Source organism: Otolemur garnettii, unplaced genomic scaffold, assembly GCF_000181295.1.
Source record: "Otolemur garnettii isolate 467f Iridium unplaced genomic scaffold, OtoGar3 scaffold00024, whole genome shotgun sequence".
Taxonomy (NCBI): Eukaryota; Metazoa; Chordata; class Mammalia; order Primates; family Galagidae; genus Otolemur; species Otolemur garnettii.
In genome coordinates, this window is record NW_003852419.1 from 12,366,939 (window position 1) to 12,380,204 (window position 13,266).

Here is a 13,266-nt window from a genome sequence, read left to right on the forward strand (position 1 = left end):
CACCTGTATGAGCTGTGCTGCTGTGTAACAATAGGGTATAAGCAGCACCCTTTGAGAGTTGACACAGGCATGTCACCTGATGGGACCCCGAGAGCCAGACATTTTCCCAGCCAAGTCCACAATTGCCTTCATCCATATAAGATTTCTCTGAAGGCTGCCAGGAGAGAGTGGGAAGGGAAGGTGAGGTTCACTGGAAGTGAGTACCTAGCAGAGCCTCAAAGCACCATTATCTGGCCTTTTTTTAGAAAATTGGCTTGGATAATGCTGTAATAGGTTCTTTTTCATAATGAGAGAAAAAGCAGTTTTCTTCTTCTCTAGGATTAGATGTTCATTTTTTCATTTCTACTTAAATTTCTTTTCTTTTTATTTATTTTTTTGCATATCTGAAGATTTTCTCCCTGGCTGGAGGCCAATGTACTCTCTTTGACTATAACTCTTTGACTCACCACTTCCTCTTGCCCTACCCTGCTTAGTAAAGGTGAAGGTCAGAGCAGATCAAGGGTTAGATGCACCAGCATGGACCAGTTCTGGGCTGGTCACTTCAGTCCTGGGCAGCTCGTCTGGCTCACTGGCCTCAGTTCCACCCGATCCTCTCTGGTCCCAGTCTGAGCTGGATCTAAGGACTCATTGTGAGGCTGATGTCATCAAGGAACAAGCTCTTCCTTGAGGCTTCTCCTCTGGCCTTCAAATGCATTGAAAATGAAGAACTTCTTGCTGAGAACATTCCTTGCTTACCATGTCTGAGAGGGTCTCCTGGGACCCTTGGTCAGATTAATTTAAAATAAGGTGTGAGGTGGAAAGCGGAAGAAGTCTTTTTTCCCATAATGATTGAGCTCTTGACTTTAGCACTTCCAGTCTTTTTTTTTTCCTTCACTGATTCAGAGCCTAAGCCATCTGTTCTAAGGGTGTTGCTGTGGACATAATTTATATTAATTATAGTTTTGTGTCTTTTGCGTTTAAGACAACTACAGACCCTTAAGTGAGTGTGAGAAACAAGGACTGGGCAAGGCATTCTTAACCTAAAGAAAATAATTCCTTTTTCCCCCTATTGTTAACCATTATTTTATAAATATGATACTTTGTATTCTTCCATGTTAGATGCACACAGCTGGTTTCCTGAAGGCAGGTTTGCATTCAGTTCAGGCAGGCGTGCAGCTGCCATGCTGTTCCTTGGTTTATTTATTTGTCCCTAGTGCTGCAGCTGCATGGGGTTGTGGGAAGCAGGTGATGCTGTCAAGACTGGGGACTCCCGACATTAGGGAATGTTTCAGCCACCCTCAGTTTGGCTTAACCTTCCTTTTGCCCTTAACTGAAAGCCTGGGCTCCTGGAGTTCTAGGGCATCCTTAGGATCTCTCCATTCTACAAAAGAAACGTAAAGAGGATCCCATGCATCAGTAAGCTGGAGAAAGATGGAATGAGGGGCCTTCCCGTCGATCTGCCATCAGGAAAACTCCATTTTCTTATCTTTCCCAGTTGGTGTTAACTGAATTCTGGTTTCACTTTAATATCCCTGGAGGTTTCAAGCTCTGAAACTGACCCTAGAGGATACTTGTCTGTTATAAAAATATCCACATCTCCGAATTCCAGGTGTTGTAGGTGCACAAGCTAAGTAAACATCTAAACCTTCAGATCTAATCCCCTTACCAGAAACATTCTGACACTGTGGCTGAAACTCTTCTTGTAGAAGGTAAAGTCATTATAACGTGCTTACGTTCAGGAAATCTCCTGAGTTGAAATGAAAAAGTACCATAACAAAGACAAAGACGCTGACTGCAGTAAAGGTGGGTGGGGCGCGAGTGGCCTTTGGCATGCCTGTGACTGTGTGGAAACCAGCTATTGTCCAATAGCCTGTCCCAGGGGTACAGATGAGGAAGGAAAACTCCAGCCACAGCACAGTCTCTGGGGACAAGGGACAGCATCCAGCTTCCTGAAGCAGGACTGTCTCACAAGGGAAAACCAGCTTAGAAATTAGCCCACTGTTTGACTCGGGTACCTGAGATTCTTTGCTTTCACAGGACCAGTGTTTACACCCCGCATGTGCTTCATGTGGTGAGGGAGCTGTTGAGTCTAGTTGGGAGGAGATGAGAGATGTTTAAAACCAGAGAACCTTGCCCCAAACAAAGAGCACTCTTAAAGCTATGGAGACTACAGCCAAGTTTTAGAAGGTCCTTCTCGGGCCCTTGCCTATGATTGAATCCATGATCCAACCTTGAGAGAATTTCCTGAGTCTCACTTCCCATAAGTGCCTTTGGTTTGCCACTAGCACACCAGGAAGCCACACTCACTCCTTTCGAGTGTTTCTGAGTCAGCGACAGTCCCAGCTGCCCACATGGCTGTGTAACACCCTTTGGAGTACACCACGAGACAGAAAGAGGCGCTGGACAGGAACCCGTTGGGCATGCGTGGGACTTGATTATGTAAGAAGTACATTTCCAGATTCGTCTGGCTGTATTTCTCCCTTAGTAAATCTTCTTAGACAGTGTTTGACATTATTTTCATTTCTGTTATTTCCATGAGCATCAGAGACGCATGTCCTATTTATTGTTAACTTCTGGTATCTGGGGTTTTTCCTTCCCATCCTAGCACTTTGATGAGATGCCTTGCTGAAAGGAACGGAAGCTTTTCTTCAAGGCCTTTGATTAAAGGCGTTGAATCCTGCGTTTTGTCACTAACTCCGACTTGTATTTGGAGTTAGATTTGCTGAAGATTTGGTTTATTTTCTTAATCTCCTGTAGAAATACAGCTGGAATTGAGGGCAGGGGACTTAAAAAATTTCTCTTGACATTCCTTACCCACCCATAATTTTAGATGGCTAATTCTTTTTAGCCCAGATTGATAATAATCTTCTAGTTTAATGTATTTTTTATTTTTGGTTTCAGATGACAGATAACAATGACATAAAGTGACTCTGGCCTTTGTTATTTTTTGTTGTTAGATGTGCTTCTAATGTTTTTGAGGGGGGGAACTACTTCCCTTAATCCTGTCTAACACGTGCCATTTCAGTGCATGCTTTCTAATGTGTTTTAGGGTTTTATATCATTTAATATATGTAAGCTCTTCATTTAGCTTTGTAACTTTTTCATGTTCGCATTTTACCTAAGTGGTATAAACATATTAAGATCCGTTTTCTTAAAGCTATGAAACCCCTTTCAACTTCAAAGAAAATTTAAAGGCACATATGTATGAAATACATACCTGGCAATATTATTTCTATTTATAATTTATATATTATATTTAACAAAAATTATACGTAACATACAAATATGTACCCACTGGTACCTGCAGGAGCCACAAGAGCAAAGAGGGCTTTCTCCTCAGGCTGATGGTGGCTGTGACGCTGCTCCTGTCCTTGGTTTCATCAGCTTCTATTGAAGGCCCACGGAACACGTGTCATGCGGTCTCTCTCCTAGGGCGGTTTCTTGAGACATCAGGCAGCAGCATGTGTGCGCAGAGCTGCTCTTTCTCAGCACTGTCACATCCCAGGCTGTGTTCTTTATCATCCCTGCCACAGAGGCTGGTGGGGATGGAGGAGAGACTTTGTTCGTATGTCCAGACACAGGAAGTGAGAAAGTGCTTTGAAAATCAGAACAAAAACCCAATTCTTCTCGTCTGTGTTTTCTTCCTTTACCTGTCTTCCTGCCCTGCGTGTTGCCTGAGTTACTCAGGAGTACACGTGTCAGAGAGGTATATGCCCTGCAGTGCGTCATGACCCTCAGCAGATGCTCCTGGAATGGTGGCGCCATTGAAAGGCGTCCTAGTCCTTCTCACACATTCTCGTTGCATGCTCCACTGGGTGCATGTGGCCCTGGTGGGGAAGGAGCTCAGTGTGCAGTGTTCAAGCTGGGGTGCCAGCCGCCCCATTTTCCCTTATCATTTACCGAGTTCAGCAGGTCCTTCAATTCTTAAAGATTTTTATGTAAGTGTTTGTGTTTTCGCTTCTTTGAACCTTAGTTACCCTTACCTGTTAATTAGAAGTGAGATTAAGTATGTATGTGATCTCGGCAGCTTTAATAATTTTCATTTCTATTTGTTTTATTGCTTCGAGTGAGTTCTTTTCAAGACGGGTATCTGTTTATCAATAAACATTCATTGAAAGCCAGTTACATGATTATATATATTTTCTTAGCTTTGTGTCACCAGTTTATAGTTTCTTGAAGATAACCTTTCAAATTGTCCCACAGTGCTTAACCTTTTGACTATAAACAGCACTTATAGGTATCCAAACAAGATGTTCATTTGGTTCCAGCGACGCCTGTGGGTATGTTTTGTTTCTGAGCACTGTACAGTCACTTGTCCACAGTGTACACTCAGTTTCCCCAGCACTAAATCAGTTTATACAGATTGTGTGACCGTGTGTTTGGCCTGCTCTGCAGTTCACACAGGTGTTTGAGTCTTTCTTGAACCATGGCTTAAATCTCTTATTTATCTTGTCTCTTTTACTTGAGAACTGTCAGCAAACTCTTTTCAGCATATCTGGAAACCTAGGAAAGAAACCTATTTGTAAATTCTGTATTTCAACTTATAAATTCTGCGCAGTGCCTATGGCTCAGTGGGTGGAGCACTCGCCCCATATACCGAGGGTGGCAAGTTCGAACCCAGCCCCAGCCAGCTAAAACAGCAATGACAACTGCAACAACAACAATGAAAGCTGGGCCTTGTACCAGGCACGTGGTCCCAGCTACTCAGGAGGCTGAGGCAAGAGAATTGCTTAAGCCCAAGAGTTGGAGGTTGCTGTAAGCTGTGATGCCATGACTTTCTACCAAGGACGACAAAGTGAAACTCTGTCTCAAAAAAAAAAAAAAAATTTATAAATTCTGTATTTCAAGATTCTCTACTTTCTTTTTCAAAAACAATTTTTGCTGTTATTATAACAGACACAGGAAGAATCGTGAGGCAGCCAGTGAACTTCTGATGAGACTGAAGGACAACAGGGATCTTCAGAAATTCCTGCAAGATTGTCAAGAGGTATGTTGACCTTTAATTCCTCCCTTCCTGGTTTCTAACAATTGCTAGCCTACATTTAGCAAAAGAGCCTTTTGGATTATAAAATTAATGAGGCCACAAATTCCTATTAGCCATTTGATTTGCAGGTAAGGACAAGTGGTACTTTTTTAGTTCTCCAACCTACAAGCCATTTAGAGTAACTAGATGATTATAATCTAGAACATTAAGAGTATAGAACTGCATCATCTATTATAGTTGCCACTAGCCACATGTAGCTATTTCATTATAATTTAAATTAAATAAAATTAAGAGCATAGTTTCTCCATTATACTAGCTATTTTAAGTGCTCAGTTGCTAGCTATAACTAGCCGCTGCGTATTGAACAGTACAGACCTATTTCATTTAGTTCTGTTGGATAGTAGTGTCCTCGAATATTCTGCAGCCTAAAAGTATTTAGTGTTACACTTTAACTCCCTAAGGCAATGTATATTTAAATGGTACAGAAGGAAAGAACCAAAAGGAACTGAAACTTGCTACCAAGTAAGAAGTAGAGATTTTAAAAATAGAAATTATGTTTCTTTCACTTAAAACCTTAAAATATCATCTTTCAGACCCCTTCAGTGTGTATCTCATATGCAAAGCACATGAGATTGCACATCCTGATTGCAAACACTGGGTTTTCACATGTGATACTGATCTGATGATACTTAAACTATTTCATGTTCCCTGGTATATACATAAACTTTGAAAACTAAAGGTGACCAAAAGCATGTGTGGTCTTCACATGTGTGAGATTGCGAGAACATTATATTTCTCTGTCTACCAGAGAACAATGGTGAGACTCTGTCCTTTGTGGTTTATTAGAATAAATATCCTTGTGGGTAAAAGACGGGATGAAGAATATCCACTTGAAGCTGCAGGGACCTTGAGGAATTAAGAGTGTGGGGGCAGGGTCAGGTCAGGTGCGGAGAATGTGACTCCTGTCATCACAAACGCCCTGCGCACAACGTTTGCCTGTGCTTAAAGAAATAGAGCTTTAGTGACAGCTGTTAGATCATCTGTGACAGACAGGGGCAGTCCTCCATGTCCGTTCATCTGCCGTCTTATTATGAATCTTGCATTGTGCTTTTCAAGTTAAACCTTAAGAAGGAAAGCCCCTAAACTGTGGCTTAGGGTCAGTCAGCTTTAAGCACCACATTGACGAATCTAGGTCTTTGGGGGATTTGCCTCGAGCCAGACAGGCTGAAGACAGGAGTGCCTCTTCTAAGTGACATGCAAGTATTAGTAACCCAGCTGGTAGGATGCTCACTTTTTTTTTTTTTTTTTTTTTTTTTTTTTGAGACAGAGCCTCAAGCTGTGCCCCTGGGTAGAGTGCCATGGCATTACAGCTCATAGCAACCTCCAACTCCTGGACTCAAGCGAGTCTCCTGCCTCCGCCTCCCAAGTAGCTGGGACCACAGGCGCCCGCCACAACGCCCGGCTATTTTTTGGTTGCAGCCATCATTATTGTTTGGCGGGTCCGGGCTGGGGATTCGAACCCGCCACCTTAGGTGTATGTGGCTGGCGCCTTAACCGGTTGAGCTATAGGCGCCGAGCCAGGATGCTCACTTAAAGAGGCATTCCCATCCCAAGACAGGGTGCAGAGGAGGGTGATGGGATCTAAAGTTAGCTGTGTGGAGTTGTGATTAGCTGTGTGCTACAGTGAATGCTGAGAGTGGCTGTTCTCATTGGAGGGAGTAGAAGGGATGAGGGAGGTGTTTGCAAGCTGAGTCGTGCTTTCTACAGATTGATGGTCCCTATGTCACCTTGGTGTTTCCCTTGCAGCACCATCAGTGACTCATTTTTAATTTCAGCCCTGGAGGTTGTGGGACCAATGAGATCCCATGCTCCTGCTTTTAAAGTTAGCAAGATAAAATTCCTTCACCTAACCATGCTGGAGCCCAGGTTAAAGGAGTGAAAGAGAATGCCAGGGAATGAGCAGTCGACTGGCCAAGGGCAATCCCGTTTATATTTGGAATTTCCTACCTGCTATTTTTCCACTCAACATATGTACAGATATATAAAAGGAAATATATTGAAGGCCGGGCACGGTGGCTCATGCCTATAATCCTAGCAATCTAGGAGGTTGAGGCAGGAGGATTATTTGAGCTAAGGAGTTCAAGACCAGGCTGAGAAGGAGCGAGACCCTGACTCTACCAAAAATAGCAAAATTAGCCCTGTGCTGTGGTGCCTGCTTGTAGTCCCAGCTACTCAGGAGGCTGAGGCTGGAGGCTCTAGTCTACGAGTTTGAGTTTGCGGTGAGCTACGACAATGCCATTGCGCTCTACCCAGGTGACAGAGAGATTGTCTTAAAAATAAATAAATAAGAAAAAGAAATGTATTTTAAAAAGTAGATAAAACAATAGTCCTTCTTGGTGGAGTCACAGGAAATGTTCTTAGTATGTCTTTTATACCTTTGTTTCCACTTGCTCTGAATTAGCATCCTTGGTGACAAGGAGTCTCTCCTTAACACACACCTTGGCTGGGTTCCCGTGATCGTCACGCATGACTAGGAGCCTCTGTCCTGTGCAATTTTCCCCTCCAAGTTTGCAGGAAATGTGGGCTGGGCTTTTTATGTCCAGGGGATTATTTGCAGGCCTCCATGTGACTGTTCTGCTCGGTTTATCCTTTCTTGCCTGGTTCTCTCTGTCTCTCCTTGAGCTTCATTCAATGCATAGCCACAGTGTCTACTGGGAGGTGTTGGGGCCCCTTGCCAGCATGTACAGTGTCTTCATGATGGGGTTTAGGTCAGGTTTAGCAGCTCTAAAACTCTTAGCTAGCTATGCAAGCAAAGAGACGATATGGTCTTTGCCTTTGAATTTCCCATCATTAGGCCTCATTAAAATACAACCACCGTTGAGCCAGAGCTACTAAGAGTGGAGCTTGTATATGGACCAGCCCTACATTTTAGTCCAATGGATAGAGAGCACTGGGAGATCAAATTTAATACCTTTACTGGCTGTTGATGTTGCCCAAGGACTAGGGAATCCAGGGGTTTGTCTCATTTTCAGATTCCCTTCCTCAGGTGGCTTGGCTAGAGAAGCTATAGAGTGTGAGATTGCTCCCTGCTGGGGACAGCTATTGCATGAGCAATACTGTGGGAATGAGTAGGGACCTACCTCTTCCCAGTTACAGATGGAGATAGAAACAGCATCATAATCTTTGTAGTGTTATTTTAATGTGATATACTGAAAAATGAATACTTTAAGAAGGTATTGCTTTTTTGCTTCGTTCCCTCACAGTACACCTCCTGTTTTCTGGAACTTTCCCCCTCTTCCACTCTCCCCCTAGAAGGACAGTCTATTTATGTGCATCCAGCACAGGGATGTGAGTTTTGGCACTTTGCTTTTAGACTAATTCAATGATCAAAGCATTTTTTCTTATCTTTTCCCAATCTGCATAGTGTTCTTTTCTGCAGAGAATGAATATATTCTTAAATGACCTTTGCAAATGCCCACAAATAATAACTGTAGCTGTGATTCCAGAATGCTGATGAAGAGCTGATGAACCAGCAAGTTCTGTAGATCCATTTCATTGTGCCATTTCTCATGATGCTTTATCTCTAGGATGATGTTTCAGCAAAGAGCAGATTTGTTTATAAGCCTCTGATTTTTATGTAGCTCTCTTATTTTTAATCTCTCCTGGGTAGGTGGTCATAAATAGCGAAAATATGTGAATGTCCTTGGCGCTTTGAATAAAAGTGCCTTCTACAGAAAGAGTGTATGTAGAATACAAGGGACATTTTTGTTGTTTGGTGTCCTTTTAACTGTTTTTTCCCCTCAGATTGGCCGTAATCCCTCAGATTTTGCCTGCTCATATAACTGGAACCTAGGAACTTCTTTCACAGTAGGAAATTTAGTGTCTTTCTGTTTAATGGTCACTGATTACAAAGGACTTTTATGAGATTTGCTAGTGTTTCCTCAATAATAGATGAATTCAAAGATCTCATGCCTCAAATCTGGGTGCCCCCTCCTCCATGTCCCTGCATGGTGAATAACCCAAGAAGGGTAGGGACAGGGCCCAAAAGTAGTAGTTCACCTGCTGCAGAGCCAGGGGCGCTCCTGTGACTCACCTCTTTGCCTTCCTTGACATCATTTCTAAAGAAAAGACCTGTTGTCGAATCGAATCTATGGGGAAGCATTTCCCAGCAGCAGCCCGGAGGAAGTGAATGGCCTCGGAACTGTTGATTCTGTAAGGATTCTATAGTTGTATACTCTATTTCTAGACCTTTGGAGATATAACCATGAAGGAGTTTAGGTGTAACTTTGTTGTGACAGTGACAATTAAAAGTGGGCTTCTTGCAGGCACTTAGAAGAAAGAAGGGACATGTTCATTGAGGATGGTTGCTTCCAGTTCTGATCTGATTCCTCATTCCTTTGTGTATCTTTGACCTGAGCCAACAGAAGGCTCTTCCTTGGGTAGCACCGTGGCTGGATCGGGAATCAGGACTCTGGCATGGGGCATCCTGGCACAAGTGGGCAATAATGAGCCTGGGCCCAGTCGGGATGGAAGCTAGCAGAAGTGGGTTCAGCCTGGTGTTTGGCTGACGCTGGTAAGAGAACTCCCTTCTCAGATCCGTCTATGGCTGGCAGCCTTTGCATGACTTCCCAGAGTTCAGATCGAAGCAAACATGTTGGGTCCCAAAATGAAGTCCTGCTAAATGTTCTGTCTGAGTGGAAGGTTATTTGGAGACCTAGAGGTTATAGAAAAAGAGGTAGAGGTGACTGGGACTTGGAGGAAACATCAAAAGGGCATCATTATAGGCCTTAGCCCTACAGTGAGCAAGTTATGTATTGGCATTCCCATAGATGGACCCATGCAAGTGGAGGGAATAAATGAGTAGGTCAGTGTGCTGGTTTTTGTTTTTGTTTTGTTTTGTTTTAATAAAAGGAACTAAAAAGAAGATTGCCAAATAGAGTAAAAGATAGTCATGATTAAAATGGTACAGCTGACACGGGTATCTGAATGAGAACGAAGGTTGTGTCTTGGACTGGTTAGAGCAGAATTTTAAGCAAAAGCCTTTGAGGGGGAAACTGGTTAAGAGTACTAAGCAGTTTGAAAGCCATAGAGCTTTTGTACTTCTGGATTGAGTGTTGGACACAGAGTTTGGAGCAAAACTGAGATATAAGCTCCATAGAATGGACACCTGTCTTGATGGATCTGAGTTGTAAAGTTAAAAATCTGTCATCTGTTGGGCAGTGCCTGTGGCTCAGTGGGTAGGGCACCAGCCCTATATACTGAGGGTAGCAGGTTCAAACCCAGCCCCAGCCAAATTGCAGCAGAAAAAATAGCCGGGTGTTGTTGCAGGCGCCTATAATCCCAGCTACTCGGGAGGCTGAGGCAAGAGAATCACCTAAGCCTAGGAATTGGAGGTTGCTGTGAGCTGTGTGATGCCACGGCACTCTACTGAGGGCGATACAGTGAGACTCTGTCTCTACAAAAAAAAAAAAAACGATCTGTTGCTGTGAAAACATTTACAGGATGCATAACAAGACATCAGTACACCCTTTTCCAGGCATAAAAAATGCTAATATTTAGGATGACACTTTTTGAAATCTTGATTTCCCCTGCCCCTAGCTGTCTCTCTGGATCAATGAAAAGATGCTGACAGCCCAGGACATGTCTTACGATGAAGCCAGAAATCTGCACAGTAAATGGTTGAAGCATCAAGCATTTATGGCAGAACTCGCATCCAACAAGGAGTGGCTTGACAAAATTGAGAAGGTGAGTTAAAATGTTTGATGAGCGCCGTGTCCATGAGGTGGTTGGGGTAAAACAAATAGAGTAGGAATGAGCTACTTTTTATTTAGCATATTTTCCAACACCTTAGGGTCTTATCTGATCATTTACAATAGTAACACAGCCGATGTCCGATCCCTTCCACTAACCAGTTTCTGACTTCAACCCACCAGAAGGGAGAAAAGCAGAAACCCAACCAGGTGGTTCAGAGTGCTTGATTGACCTGAGAATGAACACCAGGCGTTTAGTTTCTGTCGTGCATCTCATCTGCTGCGTCCACTGCTGGACCCCGACAGCATCCCCATGATCCTGACCATATTATTTACGTTGCTTTTTGACAGATGTACCAGATATAGTTGCATACATTTTAAACTACTGTGTATTTTCAGTTTTCCTTATTTTTCTTATATGACTGCTGTATATCAGTCACATAATAATTGTTATAATCTATTCTTTTTGGCACACAGATTCTGTGCAGCATAACTGAAGGCAAGTGTGGACTTCTTCACCCTCCCTTCTCTCCATTCATGCTTTTTATATTGTTTCGGACTTTCAGTGATTAAAATAATGCGTTACATATGGTCTTTGGGCATGGAGTAGAGGGGATAAAGTCTTAGGTTCTTTACATTAACTGTCTCATTGCCCAGTTGAAACGATTTCAGCATGGAGCACTTACTGCTCAACTCCTTTGAGACCTATGGAGCAGGCCACTGTTGCTTTTCTTTTTTTTTCTTTTTTGAGACAGAATCTCACTTTGTCACCCTTGGTAGAGTGCTATGTCACAGCTCACAGCAGCCTCAAACTCTTGGCCTCAGGTGATTCTTTTGCCTCAGCCTCCTGAATGGCTGTGACTATAGGCTCCCACCACAGTGCCCGGCTATTTTTTAGAGACGGTCTTGTGCTTGCTCAGACTGGTTTTGAACTTGTGAGCTCAGGCAATCCACTGCTGTGGCCTCCCAGGGTGCTAGGATTACAGATGTGAGCCACCACATCTGGCTCACTATTGCTTTTATTGATGGGTTACTTCATGTGGAAAGGCGCGTGTGTGTATTGGGTAAATCACAGATCAAGTATCTTAGCTTTATTTTTCACAGTGACATTTTTTTCTTTAGCAGACCATTTATAACTGTGCTGGTTTGTGTTTTCCAGGAAGGAATGCAGCTCATTTCAGAAAAGCCCGAGACAGAAGCTGTGGTGAAGGATAAACTCACTGGTTTACATAAAATGTGGGAAGTCCTTGAATCCACCACCCAGACCAAGGCCCAGCGGCTCTTTGATGCAAACAAGGCTGAACTTTTCACCCAGAGCTGTGCAGATCTAGACAAATGGCTGCATGGCCTGGAGAGTCAGATTCAATCTGATGACTATGGCAAAGACCTTACCAGCGTCAACATTCTTCTGAAAAAGCAGCAGGCAAGTGGACGAGGTGCCCCCAAGCTGGTTTTGTTTTGTAGCCAAAGTCTTCATAGTCTTTACTTACCCACCGTATCCATAATCACCTGCCTTTCTTGTGAAAAGAGTTTTAGCCCAGCAAAGTGACAGCTCTGATAGCATCATGGAATGTTTACAGAATCAAGTAGAAAGACACAATATTTGCAGAAGTATTGGGTGTCTATACATTGGAATGCTTTTTTCTTAATACCATTTTCTCAGCTGATAATATTATCACCATTTAACAGTTGAGTAAATATGTTAGTCAATTCTGCATTTTACATGAGGGAATAATGTTTGCATAGGTTGCTGTAGAAGGTCTTGATATGTGACAATTATCTGAGTTTTTCAGGATACTTAATTGATGACAAAAGTAATGTCACAGTTGTTTTATATTGCAAAAGAAGGCTCTAAGGGCAAATATACTTACCTCAAACTCACAGGAAAACAGTTCCATTGAGGTTGGGAAAGCAAGTCAGTGGCAGACGCTCCCAGTGGCTTCTTGGCTGGTTATGTAGTGGCCAAGTCTCAGTGGGCCCAGCAGTTTTGCTTAGAACCAGTCCTTATAAAAGACAGTCTTTGCCACGTGTCAAGACCTGCTTTTCTTCTCTGCCCTCAGATGCTGGAGAACCAGATGGAAGTTCGAAAGAAGGAGATCGAAGAACTCCAGAGCCAAGCCCAGGCCCTCAGCCAGGAGGGAAAGAGCACGGACGAGGTGGACAGCAAGCGCCTCACTGTGCAGACCAAGTTCATGGAGTTGCTGGAGCCCTTGAACGAAAGGAAGCATAACCTGCTGGCTTCCAAAGAGATTCATCAGTTCAATAGGGACGTGGAGGACGAGATCGTGAGTAGACCCTTTTTGCACATGCCACTTTGCTGGGACACCTTCTCCCCTGTCTGGAAGCCTGTGTGCTCACTTGCCTGGGGCCACGCTGGTGAGCTATGCAGTCATGACCTCCTCACCTTCTAAGGCAGTGGTTCTCAACCTTCCTAGTGCCACAACCTTTAATATAGTTCCTCATGTTGTGGTGACCCTCAACCATAAAATTATTTTTGTTGCTAAGAGCAACTGTTCTAAGGGCTCTTTCCTTCTTGCACAAAGTGCAGCTCCG

At 43.4% G+C, this 13,266-nt stretch overlaps 1 protein-coding gene across 4 annotated transcripts in view; it reads left to right on the forward strand.

The window, feature by feature from the left end:
• Positions 1-13,266, forward strand: part of SPTBN1 (spectrin beta, non-erythrocytic 1) — a 202,334-nt gene that overhangs the window by 164,572 nt on the left and 24,496 nt on the right. For all 4 annotated transcript variants that reach the window (XM_023512079.1, XM_012804019.2, XM_023512080.1 and 1 more), the window contains 4 exons: positions 4,876-4,966; positions 10,562-10,708; positions 11,873-12,136; positions 12,774-12,998. In XM_023512079.1, coding sequence (XP_023367847.1) covers positions 4,876-4,966; positions 10,562-10,708; positions 11,873-12,136; positions 12,774-12,998 — 727 coding nt within the window. The remainder of the gene's footprint in view (positions 1-4,875; positions 4,967-10,561; positions 10,709-11,872; positions 12,137-12,773; positions 12,999-13,266) is intronic.